Source organism: Engraulis encrasicolus, chromosome 24, assembly GCF_034702125.1.
Source record: "Engraulis encrasicolus isolate BLACKSEA-1 chromosome 24, IST_EnEncr_1.0, whole genome shotgun sequence".
Classification (NCBI taxonomy): Eukaryota; Metazoa; Chordata; class Actinopteri; order Clupeiformes; family Engraulidae; genus Engraulis; species Engraulis encrasicolus.
In genome coordinates, this window is record NC_085880.1 from 18,231,028 (window position 1) to 18,246,027 (window position 15,000).

The 15,000-nt window shown below is 47.2% G+C and overlaps 1 protein-coding gene across 1 annotated transcript in view; it reads left to right on the top strand.

Moving 5' to 3' along the window:
• The window catches only part of LOC134441009 (collagen alpha-1(XIX) chain), a 283,761-nt gene that overhangs the window by 228,862 nt on the left and 39,899 nt on the right, over positions 1–15,000 (top strand). The window contains exons 45-46 of the mRNA XM_063191198.1: positions 4,009–4,035; positions 9,792–9,845. Coding sequence (XP_063047268.1) covers positions 4,009–4,035; positions 9,792–9,845 — 81 coding nt within the window. The remainder of the gene's footprint in view (positions 1–4,008; positions 4,036–9,791; positions 9,846–15,000) is intronic.

A 15,000-nucleotide genomic window follows, 5' to 3' on the forward strand; every position in this document is an offset into this window, starting at 1 on the left:
GGGCAGTTCTGGTATGCTCATGAATACCAGCTGTTTTGCGAATGGTACAGTAATGCTGTGATTGATGTACGAAAAGCTTGAATTATAGAAAATGAAATTAAATGAGAAGCTATAATAAGGGCTTAATGTTGTTATCATAGTGCATCAATCCATTATGTCCTTCAGATCTACTTCATGTTATGTGATGTAGGCTAAATGAAAGACGTGAAAGCCCAACTGGGAAGCTCCAACTCCCATCGTCATTGTGACACAGCACTCCACAGCACACAATTGCACACTGCACACAGCGAAATTGCATTTATGCCTCATCCGTGCAAGGGGGCAGCCCCCAATTGCACCCGAAAGGGAGCAGTGTGCCAGGACGGTACCATGCTCAGGGTACCTCAGTTGTGGAGGAGGATGGGGGAAAGCACTGGTTAATTACAACCTGGTGAGTCGGGAGTCGAACCAGAAACCTTTGGGCTACAAGTCTGACCCCCTAACCGCTTACCCATGACAGCCCATGAGCTGTGAGTAATGGTGTCATACAGGACACCGTGTAGATGGCAGCTACTTCAGCTTGACCCAGTTGGGTTCACCTATTATACAGCACAGTTACACTTCACTTCACAAGTGTCATAACAGTGTCAAAACGGTGTCAAGACACAGTCATGAATGAGTCATAAACATTATGTCAATGTCATAAACGATTTATGGTCAAGAAAAGTTTACATTGACACTCGAGAGAGGGCTGCACCATCCTGAAACCCTGTCCCCAACGACACTTTGAAAATCACTATTAACTATGTTAAAATAGTTATAAATGTATTTAAAATCATTACAAACATGCTGTTTACACTGCTAGCACACTATTGTAATAAAAAATACTATAAGTGTTTTTTGTCAGCTGTAATAAGTGTTTTTCGCCTATTTCTTACTGGGGGTGGGGTCGCAAAAGGGGGCGGGGCGCTGGAGATGGCATCACCACTGAGGGTGTAACTCATTGTAGGATCGCTACTGGGCTTGGCTCTCTCAGTGGCGAAGGCAGCAGCATGTCTCTGATGCTGAGACCGGTGTCTCTCAGAGTGGCAAGGGAGCAGTGGGGGTCTCTGATGCTGGGACCGGATGTCTGACAGTGGCGATGTCTCTGATGCTGGGACCTGCTGGTGTGTGAGAGAGTGCAGGTGTAGGGCCAGGTGAAATTGAAATGCAGAGGGAAGATGGTGAGTTATACGCAGAGAGAGGGTGGTGAGTTATATGTGTGCGTGGGGAGTCCTGTCTACTTTCCTTATCAAAGCCTCATCAAGCCATCAGTAAGGCAACAAGGCAGCTCTCACCCACGGAGAAGTCCTCAAGGAACCCTGGGGCTGTGGGAGTAGTGTGTAGTGTGTAGTGTGTGTGTGTGTGTGTGTGTGTGTGTGTGTGTGTGTGTGTGAGAGAGAGAGAGAGAGAGAGAGAGAGAGAGAGAGAGAGAGAGAGAGAGAGAGAGAGAGAGAGAGAGAGAGAGAGAGAGATGTGTTAGGGGTTGGAGGAGGTCAAATCCACTCTACAGCAGACTGCAAAGGAAATTTAAAAAAAAGAGATAAGTAGAGAAAGAAAAGAGAGGAAAAAAAATACCCACTGGAGATTTTGCTGAGTTAAAGGAAAATGCTCCAAGAGCAGGACAAAAAAAGAAGCAAAAAGAAAGAAAATAAAAGGAATGAACTGAAATGAAATGATGAAAAAAGAGAAGAAAGGCTCTTTATGTGCGGCAGAGGAGGTCTGACCTTCAGAGCCCCGATTTAGACAAACTCCACCTGCGCGGGCGGCAACCACAGCATCTCTCCTGTTAGAGTAAAGCAAAGTGTCCCAGCCCTCCTCTCCACAGAGAATGCTCTATCAGGGTGAAACTGGACAGCCCAGTGCTTTGGGCTGGTTAGAAGTATAGTTCATTTGTTGGCAAAGCTCTCACTCACCATGGGCAAATGGAGTGTATATTCTTACCAACTATGTGGATCTTTGCAGAATTTCAAATTTCATTTATTAGAGGATACAGGGCCGGCCCAAGCCTTCATGGGGCCCTAAGCAAAATTTCATCCAGGGCCCCCCATGCCCAGTATATACTAGCTCCTGTTTCATTCATCGTAGTAAATGGCACATGAGGAAAAAATATTACGAGGGAAACTAGAGGAGAATTTGTTTCTTCCAAACACCAAAGAAGTCTCTCCCACTGTCCTGTCTCAAAAAAAGCCAGCCAAGAGTATGTCAGGCCTAATTCTGACAAAAATGAAGGCTAATGGGACTCATACTCTGAAGTCAAGATCCCAAGATCAACCATTTAAGAACTGATAGCATCAAAACTGTATGGTGTTGGAGATGAAGAATATGAAAAAAAAACATGGTACAGATAAAGCTCTTATGAGGAGCTGCATGCATGCTGCAGGTGTTTGAGGGCTTTTATCATTGATTAAATCATGAAGTTAAACATGTATTGCTCTACGAATAGCGAATATGTCACCATCTCTCATTGATCTTCATTGTTTTTCATTGTGTTGCTTTCCATGATTACAATGACCCTAAACATACACCTAAGGCCAAAGTTGATTTTCTGGAGAGGTGAGAGTGATTCAGTGATTAAGTATGACACCCGATCTGCGTATTTGAAGTGTTTCGAAGTGACTTATCTGCTCATTTTCACATTATGTTCGATAGGCGACAAAACTTTTGTCTTGAGAAAATCTGCCCTGTCTGTGTTCAATAAAGGGTCAATCATTCTTTGGTGCATGAAATTTATTTTTGTACATACATTTTCATTCGGGAGGGTTGTAGCTTTCATATGAGTGACTTCTGAAGCCAAGTGATTAATTGAAAGTCAGGTTATTCCAAAACAGATGGATAGGCGAAAACTCTTTTGGAGACGGGTGTACCTACTGCAGCTCTTCCCCACCACGTCCGACCACACACCCCCTATCTCTTACCAAAAAGATATACTAGTTAATACCGTGGCTGAAGAAGTTCTACCAGAACTGTTACCGGGCCAACACACCGGCGGCGACAAGATTAAGCGACAGAGAATCGTTGGACTGTGTAGCAAGAGCGATGCGAACGATAGAAGTGACAGAGTATGCCCGCTAATTCCAATTGGCTGTGGTGGCAGTCGCGGAACTGCATCATAGCTCATCTGCGTAATATTCGCTGAAGTCCAACTACAAACTGTCGCTCAAGTCGATCAAACCACCTCTCGCCCAAGTCGCATTTGTCCCTTCTGTTGCCAGTGACTCCGTACAAAGTCAATTACTTCTGTTTCTGCAGTCGCTCAAGTTGCGTCTGATCTATTCGTGCCATGAGACAATTCGTGCAGATGCTTTTGGTATCTACTTGTAATTTTGTGGATTTACACTATACTCTAACCACGAGGCACAGTGCAAGTATGTAATAGTACATGCTTAGACATACATTGTTAAACTGTTCCTTATTAATGTACTAGGGGCCTGAAAAAAGCCTACATAAACATTTTTTAGCACATTTCACAATGCATGCGTGCTATAGACACACTCATAAAGAGTTATGACTATGGTAGTACATGCCCAGGATTGTGTTAGTCAGGTAAAGCTTTGATGGCAAGAATGCTCTGGATCACCACAGGTCCTTTCGATGCATAACTAGCTTTCAGTTCAAGACTCAAAGATTCAAGATTCAAAAGCTTTATTGTCTAATATGTTGCCATATTAGAAATGTGTGTGTGTTTGTGGGTGCGTGCGTGCGTGCGTGCGTGCGTGCGTGCGTGCGTGTGTGTGTGTGTGTCTTCATATGATCAATAAAAGCTTTGACACACTTCTTAGAAAGGGCTGCTGCTTTGTGTTTTGTCTTGGAGCTTTGAATTATACATTTGTCAACACCTCTGTAAGAAGTGAAGTGATGTGGCGTCCAAGTTGTAGAATAACCCCTTTTCTGTCCCAGGCAGGCTTCTGTAGGGCCATGGGAGAGGTGTTTGTGACAGATGTGGTGTGATTGTGTTCTTTTCTTGTTTTCTTGTTTTGCTTGTCACAGGGGCCCAAAGGAGATAAGGGAACGACGGTGAGTATCTGGACACCAACGGTCTTTATTTACAAATGAAGAGTGTATTTGCAAAACAGTGTATCCACCATTTTTGACTTTTGAATTTTATTATTGAAAATGACCGTTCAGAGGTCCTATCACCTATGTGTGAATTCTTGTCATTCAAATATTTTGAGAACATACTTTTTCAACCTATATAAAATGCATTTTGCAATGCAATGCAATGGAATGCCCAATACAAAATGTTTATTTCCCAACAGTCTACAAAATGGAGATATACCGTCTTGGAAATAAACTCTTCAAATGCTGTTTTGCATTATCACAATCCTCTATCTCTGTCTCTCTCTGTCTCTCTGTCTCTGTCTCTCTGTCTCTCTCTCTCTCTCTCTCTCTCTCTCTCTCTCTCTCTCTCTCTCTCTCTCTCTCTCTCTCTCTCTCTCTCTCTCTCTCTCTCTCTCTCTGTGTCTCTCTCTCTGTGCGTGTCACAGCCAGAGAGAATGGGCGTGATTATGTGTCTCTAAGTTCAATAGCCAATTGTCAAATGGCCATGTCTTTCTTAAGATAATACAGAGGAACATTTTAAAGAAAGAGAGAGAGAGGTATTACAGTTACACACAAACCTAGGTAGGAGGTATTACAGTTACATACAAACCTATGCACACAGGCACACGCACACGAACTCGCACACACACACACACACATACTTGCGCACATTACCATAGCACACTCCTACACAAAAAGCTAAAACAATCACACTTATACATGCAAACAAATCTGTCTCTCTCTCTCTGTCTCTTTATGTCTCTCTCTGTCTCTCTCTCTCTCTCTCTCTCTCTCTCTCTCTCTCTCTCTCTCTCTCTCTCTCTCTCTCTCTCTCTCTCTCGTCAACATGCATTCATAGCAGTCATGGTAACTGGTGTGTCAAAACACACACACACACACACACACACACACACACACACACACACACACACACACACACACACACACACACACACACACACACACACACACACACACACACACACACACACACACACACACACACACACACACACACTTTTTTTTCAACTCCACTAGTACTAACCTCCCTCTATCCTTGTGGGCCAATGGCAACTGCAGTTGTTGTAGCATCAAGTCATTTATCACAGGGATGTTAATTTGACATTTGAATAAATAGTCCCTGCTTTGCAACCCTGCAGCTCTTGCTGAATTGCCCCAATCTGTCTCTTCGCTTCATCCCCCTCTTCTCTCCTCTCCTCTCCTCTCCTCTCCTCTCCTCTCCTCTCCTCTCCTCTCCTCTCCTCTCCTCTCCTCTCCTCTCCTCTCCTCTCCCCTCTCTCCTCTCCTCTACACTCCTCTCTTCTCCATCACTTTTCCTCTCCCCTCCCCTCCTCTCCTCTCCTCTCCTCTCTGCTCCATCACCCTCACAACTCCTCTCCTCTCCTCTCCTCTCCTCTCTGCTCCATCACCCTCACAACTCCTCTCCTCCCCTGTCCTCTCCTCTCCACTCCTCTCCTCTCCTCTCCTCTCCTCTCCCCTCCTCTACACTCCTCTCTTCTCCATCACCTTTCCCTCTCCCCTCCCCCCCTCTCCTCTGCTCTCTTCTCCATCACCCTCTCCACTCCTCTCCTCTCCTCTCCTCTCCTCTTCTGTCCATCACCCTCTCCTCTCCTCTCCTCTCCTCTCCACCACCCTCTTCCTCTCCTCTCCTCTCCTCTCCTCTCCACTCCTCTCCTCTCCTGTCCATCACCCTCTCCACTCCTCTCCTCTCCTCACCTTTCCTCTCCTCTCCTCTCCTCTCCTCTCCTCTCCTCTCCTCTCCTCTCCTCTCTCTCCTCTCCTCTACACTCCTCTCTTCTCCATCACTTTTCCTCTCACCTCCCCTCCTCTCCTCTCCTCTCCTCTCTGCTCCATCACCCTCACAACTCCTCTCCTCTCCTCTCCTCTCCTCTCCACTCCTCTCCTCTCCTCTCCTCTCCTCTCCCCTCCTCTACACTCCTCTCTTCTCCATCACCTTTCCCTCTCCCCTCCCCCCCCTCTCCTCTGCTCTCTTCTCCATCACCCTCTCCACTCCTCTCCTCTCCTCTCCTCTTCTGTCCATCACCCTCTCCTCTCCTCTCCTCTCCACCACCCTCTTCCTCTCCTCTCCTCTCCTCTCCTCTCCACTCCTCTCCTCTCCTGTCCATCACCCTCTCCACTCCTCTCCTCTCCTCTCCATCACCCTCTTCCTCCCTCTCCTGTCCATCCCCCTCTCCTCTCCTCTCCTCTCCTCTCCATCACCCTCTTCCTCTACTCTCCTCTCTTCTCTAGCACCCTCTACCCTACTCTCCTCTCCTCTCTTCTCCATCACCCTTTCCTCTCCTCTCCCCTCCTCTCCATCACACTCTTCTTCTCCTCTTCTCTCTTCTCCAGCACCCTCTCCTCTCTTCTCCATCAAACTCTCCTTTCCTCTCCTCACCATATTCTCCTCTCCTCTCCTCTCCTCTCCTCTCCTCACCATATTCTCCTCTCCTCCTCCCATCTCCTCTCCTCTCCTCTCCTCTCCTCACCATATTCTCCTCTCCTCCTCCCATCTCCTCTCCTCTCCTCTCCTCTCCTCTCCTCTCCTCTCCTCTCCTCTCATCATCCTCTCCTCTCCTCTCCTCTCATCATCCTCTCCTTCTCTCCACTCCTCTCCTCTCCTCTCATCACCCTCTCCTCTCCTCTCCTCTCCATCACATCTCCTGTTCGCCTTTATTCTTCATTTCCTTATCTACAGCTCCCTTTCTCATTCATTTTTCCTCCTTATCGTCCTCGCTCTCCGTCTATCTGTTTCACAACTCCTCTTGCACATTCATGCTAACCCCCCACACACACACACACACACAAACACACACACACCCTCTGTGCCCTCCCCTCTGTCTAGCAGCACGGATTTTTGGCAAAATCCGTGAAACTGACATGGATTTCGTGTACCAGAGCTCCGTGTCCATTCCACGGAATTCTGAGAGATCATGTTGCTCATACACTTGTCTAGCCCCCACCCCTCCGTGCCCTCGCCGCCTTGCCGCCTCTCCCCATCTCTCTGTCCCTGCCTCTGCCCCCCTCACCCCTCTCTCCCCATTCCTTACTCCTCTATGCCCCTTGCTTTATCTCAACCCTTTCACACACACACACACACACACTCACACACACACACACACACACACACACACACACACACACACACACACACACACACACACACACACACACACACACACACACACACACACACACACACACACACACACACACACACACACACACACACACACCTCCTCCCGGTCTCAGCAGTGTGTATCTGTGTGCCAGTGCCCTGCTCTGCCCTGTTGTGCTGCTGTGTCTGTCTGTACCCCGTCTGCCCTGTTGCCTCTCCAACTCTGCTCCTCAGTCCCGGGTCATAGGTAGCACCGCCGAGCCCATGTCATCCTGGGTTTACAGCCAAGCCCATTTCATTCTGTTTTTAATGGTCTCGGTACGGCTCGACTCACCTACTAGTTTTACACTGACAGAACCAGATTTTGTGTGGTATAAGGAAACCTTATTCGGTAACAGTTCTTCATATGGTAATATTGTTCATAATGGAAGTAGCCATTCAGCTGCATTACTGTATGAAGTAGAGACAACAAGTTCAACAGGCGGACAAATATGCGTCCTTGTTGCTTATCACGATCCGTTAGTAGAAGAAAAACACAAATATGAAGAGAGTAACGCAAAAAAAATGGTGGCGAAGATTGTGTTTTGGCCGATTAAAAGAATGTGTTTCAGACGGACAGATCGATCCCAGACAACAAAAAAGTTATGGCCCATATATGAGAGAAAACCTTTGGCAAATCTTTGGGATAGCATATGGCCCTCATTTGGGCCAAATATTGTATGCCAAAGTAACAAATCCGACAGGCGGACAAAGATGCGTCGGTCTATGCACTGCCGCCTTGTGGACACAGGACGGAATGACAATTGAAAGAATGTGTTTCAGACGGACCGACAGACAGAAAGACAGACCGACTGACAGACCGTCTGACCGACGGACGGACGGACGGACAGACAGACTGACATACCCTTCTATAGAGATGCTAGGATGTATCTAAAAAAAGAGGACAATGGCGGACCAGTATTACACTGCTGTTTGTATGAGAGAAAAGAGGAAATAGGGGCAGCCGTGGCCTAGTGGTTAAGGAGATGGACTTTAGATCAGAGGCTTGCAGGTTCAAATCCCACCCTTACCTCTACACCTCCATCCATGGCTTAATTGCCCTTGAGCAAGGCACCTAACCCCACACTGCTCCAGGGACTGTAAGCAATACCCTGTACTAAAAAAATAAGTTTAAGTCGCTTTGAATATAAAAAGCGTCAGCTAAGTGTAATGTAATGTAATGTAATGTAATGTAATGTAAATAAATTCGGCTGCATTTGTGTATGGGACAGCAGCAGCCATATATATGGAACGCAGAGGGCAGCAAAAAAAAATTCACCACAAACCTCAGCGTTTTACTTTGTCAAGTGAGAAAGGAGGGGAAGGGACCGGGGTGGCGTGTACCCTGCCAAAGTGTTGATAAGCAACAGATTTTTAATTTAAATGCCAGGCGCCCCGGCTAATGTCTTCCTCATTACATTAAATCCCACGCGGCACACATGCCAAGGCGGAGGATCTGTCATACCAGACAAGTCCTTACTTCCCCGGCACGGCTGCTCTTTCTCTCACTCTCTCGAGGTGTACCGCTCTCTTGCTTTGCCTGTGACTCTCTTGAGCTTTCCCCTCTCCCCTGCCCTCTTCTTTTTCTTTATTACTCCCTCGCTCCCTCCTCTCTTTCTCTCTCTCTCTTTTTCATGTGCTCACTCTCTGTCTCTCTATTGTACTCTCTCTTTCTCATTTACTCTGTTTCTTTTATATATCAACTGCCTTTAAAGTAGCTTTTTCATACAGTATATTTTTATGCCACGAGTGCATTAATACTTGTCTCTGTGAGGTTAAGGAGATCCGTGAAGACGTGATGATATTTCTTTCTGTCTATTCTTAAACAGCCGCGTAGGAGTGAATTCAGATAGCAATGGCACACATGTACACAGACACACGCGCGCGCCCACGCGCGCGCACACACACACACACACACACACACACACACACACACACACACACACACACACACACACACACACACACACACACACACACACACACACACACACACACACACACACACTTTTCACATTTTCACACAGTTTCACACATTTTCACACAGTTGTAGTGCACACAATCACACAAACATGAAGTGCAAACACACATGTGTATATATCACCTACTTTATGTAGGCTACACACCACCCATGTGCACTGCATACACAGACACTCACATATTACATACAAAGCACACATACAGTGTGTACCCACATTCAAGGGGCACACACACACACACACACACACACACACACACACACACACACACACACACACACACACACACACACACACACACACACACACACACACACACACACACACACACACACACACACACACACACACACACACACACACTCACCTTCACACACACACACACACAAAGACACACGCTTACAAACACACACCTACGTACACCTATACACTCACACCTAGAGATACAGGCAGGGAGGATTTCTTCTATTGCTATTTCTGTCTGCTCTGGCTCTGGCTCTGTCTCTGTCTCTGTCTGCCTATTCTGCTGGTCTGGGTATTGAGGCTATGTACTGTTTCTTTCTCCTCTGTGCCAGGGGGAGCCGGGCGCCATGGGACTACCGGGCCTCGAGGGACTACCTGGTGCCAAGGTAAGCTTGAGCTGCTGGCTCTGTAACCCCCCCCTACACCACACCTCTGCACCCCCCTACCTGGTACTAAGGTAAGGCTGAGCTATACTAGCTCTGTAATCCCGCACCCCCCTATACACCTGGTGCCAAGTGGAAGGCTCAGCTACTGGCTCTGCAACCCCCTACACTACACCTCTCTCTCCCCCCCCCCCTCCCCCACCTGGTGCCAAGGTAAGCTTGAGCTGCTGGCTCTGTAACCCCCCCTACACCACACCTCCATCCCCCACCCCCACTCACACACACACACACCTGGTGCCAAGGTTAGTCAGGTCTACTGGCTCTGTACCCATCTACACTACACCTCCACCCCCACCCTATACTGTAAGCCTGAGCTACTGGCTCCACAACCCCCTGCACTACACCTAAGTACCTAAGCTTACAACCTCTGTCACATTCACTACCTGGTGCCAAGGTAAGCCTGAGCTACGGTACAGTACAGTCACACAGCTCCAACCCCCCCAATGCCATAATTCCCCAATAGGGATTTGGGTATGGGTTGGGGGCATGGGTGGATGGTTATAACGAGGACCTGGGTAGGGAGTTGGGGGGCAGGATTGGGGGTGAGGATTGGGTTGGTTCTGCTGGAGATGTCAGAATGGGGATGGGAATGGGGATGGGGGGGGGTTGGCTAGAAGGGAATGTGTTATACTAGGGAATTTTGTTCAGGGGCTTAGAGGCAGCTTTACTGTGTTTGGGAGTGTAGGTAGTTGGGGAGTTTGGGAAGGGGGGTTGGAGCGTAGGTGGGGTTGAGGTGGATTTGCTGGATTGGGGAGGTTGGTTTGGGAGGTTGGAGGGATTTTTTGGGATGGGGGGGAGGGGGACGCTCCAGCCTCTGGCATGTTTTGTGTTTAATAATCAGTCAGGGGAAATAAACAGAGAGGGGGGGTAGAAACTGGTGAAGAAAGAATTAAAGGAAGGGAGAGATGGAGGGAAGAGTGACCGGGATGGTGGAAAAAAAGATGGAATGGGAGTGGGAAAGATAGAGATGCTATTTCACAGAAAACACAAATACACACACACGCACACGCACACACACACACACACACACGCACTCGCACACACACACACACACACACACACACATACTTGCGCACATTACCATAGCACACTCCTACACAAAAAGCTAAAACAATCACACTTATACATGCAAACAAATCTGTCTCTCTCTCTCTCTCTCTCTCTCTCTCTCTCTCTCTCTCTCTCTCTCTCTCTCTCTCTCTCTCTCTCTCTCTCTCTCTCTCTCTCTCTCTCGTCAACATGCATTCATAGCAGTCATGGTAACTGGTGTGTCAAAACACACACACACACACACACACACACACACACACACACACACACACACACACACACACACACACAGGACAGGCCACATCCTCATCATTGTAGTCATTTGCAGGGAGGGAGGGGAGGTGCTGGCTGTGACTGTCGCCGTGGTGACGTGGGAGTAGTAGGATGCTCTCAGTTGTCACATCAAACGGACAGCAGTGGCTCCCCTGAGGCACCGCATCACAATATAGTACACGCATCGACCTCACACACACTCATACACACACGCGCGCACACGTGCAGACACACACACACATACAGTATCAATGCATGCACGCACGCAGGCGCAGGCACACACACACACACACACACACACACACACACACACACACACACACACACACACACACACACACACACACACAGGACTCCGAGGTGTATAGGTAACACACACACACACACACACACACACACACAGGACTCCGAGGTGTATAGGTAACACACACACACACACACACACACACACACACACACACACACACACACACACACACACACACAAACACACACACACACACACACATGCAGGCATAGACACGCACATTGCACATTTTCACTCTCCCTCCCTCTCTTTCTCTATCTCTCTATCTCTCTATCTGTCACACACACACACATGCACACATACATTATAGTACGTACACACATGGGAACTCTGACGAGGCCAATCCAGCACAACTGCATTGCAGACCTGCTTATTTACATAGTTACACACACGCACACATGCACGCACGCACGCACACGCACATGCGCGCACACAGGCACACACACACACACACACACACACACACACACACACACACACACACACACACACACACACACACACACACACACACACACACACACACACACACACACACACACACACACACACACACACACACAGGAAGAAGAAGGAATGGGTTCATTAATTCAAAAATCCATGTGACTTACCACTGGGAGTGTGTATGTGTGTGTGGTGAGGTGTTTATACAGTATGTGTTTGTGTGTGTGTGGTGTGTCTGCACACAGCTTGCCAATTTACTGTCTGGAATAAGAGCTCACTGAGGAAAGGTTTGTTCACTTCCTCCTCTCCTCGCTGTCCTCTGCTCTTGCTCTCCTCCTCCCTTCCCCTCCTCCTCTCCTCTCCTCCTCTCCTCTCCTCTCCTCTCCTCTCCTTTCCTCTCCTCTCCTCTCCTCTCCTCTCCTCTCCCCTCCCCTCTCCTCTCCTCTCCTCTCCTCTCCTCTTCTTGGCTTGAGCACTAAGCCAGGTAGGCAGCTAGGGAACCACAACACTGGGCTGGGAGGCGGGTGGTGGATGATGGGTGTGTGGATGTCGGGGGTGGTGGGTGGGTGGCAGGTTACTGTAGGTAAACTGAGGTTTCTGTATTAAGAGGATTATACACAGAGCAACTTTTGAGCAATGTTGCTGGGCAATGACATGATTTTCCGATAAAGTGATTGAGAAATGATTGTCTACTGCTGATCCAAGTTCTACTGATAAAAGTGACGTAGTGATGAACTCTGAAACTAAAATATTACAATAGCGACGCTCAAAAAAGTCGCAGAGTGTATCACCTTTAGTCTACATCATCTTGGAGATAAATAAACAGAAACACACATAAACATACATAAACATACATAAACACACATTTAGCACTATAGAAAATACAAGTAGCATAAAGAGCATAAAAACACACCACCACAACAGCAATAATGCTAGTTACATTACATTACATTACTCTTAGCTGATGATTTTATCCAAAGCGACCTATTTATTGTACTGGGTATTGGTTATAGTCCCTGGAGCAATTGTAGGGTGCCTTGTTATGGGCTCTTCAGCCATGGATGGAGGTGTAGAGATAGGTAAGGGTGGGATTCGAACCTGCATCACTCTGATCTCAAGGCCACCTCCCTAACCACACTGCCACGGCTGCCCCCTCAGCTAACTGCAGGCAGAATAACATGTTATATACATGGGTTCACCGTGTTTGTTAACACAATATTGTGAGGAGGAGCAAGACACTGGTAGCCAACCACGTGAGCCAATTTTTTGACCGATAGCGGTTTCCAACAATCAGAGGTTGAGTTGTGTGCAGTTAGTTTTGCTCAGTCAGGGGAAAACAAAAATTTAGAACCCATGTATACACATTACATCGCATCAAGAAAAACTGAGAGAGAAGAGAATATAGACACAGATACAGACTCGGTGGGTGTACTGGCTGGGTGGGAGTGTGTCTCTGATGCTGTGGCAAATGAGGGGATAAATCACAGCAGGTATGAGGGTGGCAGTGTTGCTGGACTGGCACTACCTGTAGCAGGTGTCCACGGCAGGTGTGTGGCAGTGTTGCTGGGCTGGCACTAGCAGGTGTCCAGGTGGGCTACGGTAGCTGGCGTTGGGGTATAGGAAGGTGTATGGGAGGCAGGATGCCCTGTGTGTCTGATGTTGCTCTAATAGGCCGTCAGGGAGGTGAAGCAGGTGGCATGGATGTAGGATTACACTACATTTAGCTGACACTTTCATCCGAAGAAACGTACAGTCATTTACAGGTTACGGGAATGTGGTAGGTGGTGGAAGCGTGGGATTCAAACCTGTAACCCTCTGATCTAAAGCCTCTAGGCCATGGCAACCCATTAGACAACAGGATCACTGGTTAGGCAGGTGGATGAAAGGCAAGGCAGGGAGTGGAGCAGGGCATGGGGGTGGTGGTAACTGGCAAGGAGGCAAGGCAGGGCAGGGCAGCTCTATTTGTTCAAGTTTAAGTTCAAGAGTTTATTTGCCATATCAACAAAGTTGATAGGATTTTTTTGTAGCATATCCCCCAACATCAAATCAAATCACAAGTCACACAGCTGCAAAGTACATACAATAAATATAAATATGGGTTGACACAAACCGTAAACAGAGAGAGTCAATTACAGATTATGCTGAGATAATAAAGTGCATTAAGGTTAAAGTGCATAGGGAGTGGGAAATTATGGCAGGTTAAGATGTCTGATAGTCAGTGGGAATGTGCTGTTCCTAAATCTGGATGTGGATGCTGTGATGCTTCTATATCTTTTGCCTGAAGGGAAATGCACTGTGCAGCTGGGTGGCGCTATATATGTGAAATGCACTCTGTAGCTGGGTGGAGTTCTATATAAGAGAAGACAAAACCCTGACAATTCTAGACTCTATCAGGTAAACGGAAAAAAGGAGGCCAGACTCCTCTGTCGTCGGACAGTTAAAATCTGAAGACTGCGTATGTTTTTCAAGGTTTTATGTTTATTTATGTTTTATTTTATTATTATTTTTACCTTATGTTTTATCTTAATGTTTTAAATGTTTTTTGACTCTAATTCATTTCCTTCTTTCTTCCCTGTTTTCCTTTCATTTACATTTGTTAACTTTGTGAAGCATATTGAGTTGCACCTGTGTATGAAATGCGCTATATAAATAAACTTGCCTTGCCTTGCCTATACATGAGGGTGAGAGCAGGTTCGCACACTGAATAAAACCCTAAGGTCAAGCACAAGGAGTTTTTATTTTTCTCAGAGCAGAGTAGAGCACACGTTTCAGGTTTCTGCCATCATCAGTGCTCTCTGTGCTCATGATGGCAGAGACCTACTCTGAGAAAAATAAAAACTCCTTGTGCTTGACCTTAGTGTCTTATTCAGTGTGCGAACCTGCTCTCACCCTGAACTATTTTATTTTTTTGGTTCACGCACCTGGCCATCTAGAGCGCTACAATATCTTTGCTTGTGGAGTTCTAACTTCTATATGTCGTAGGCTAGTTGATACACCGCGCTCTTCCATGTGGTGCGTCTCCAA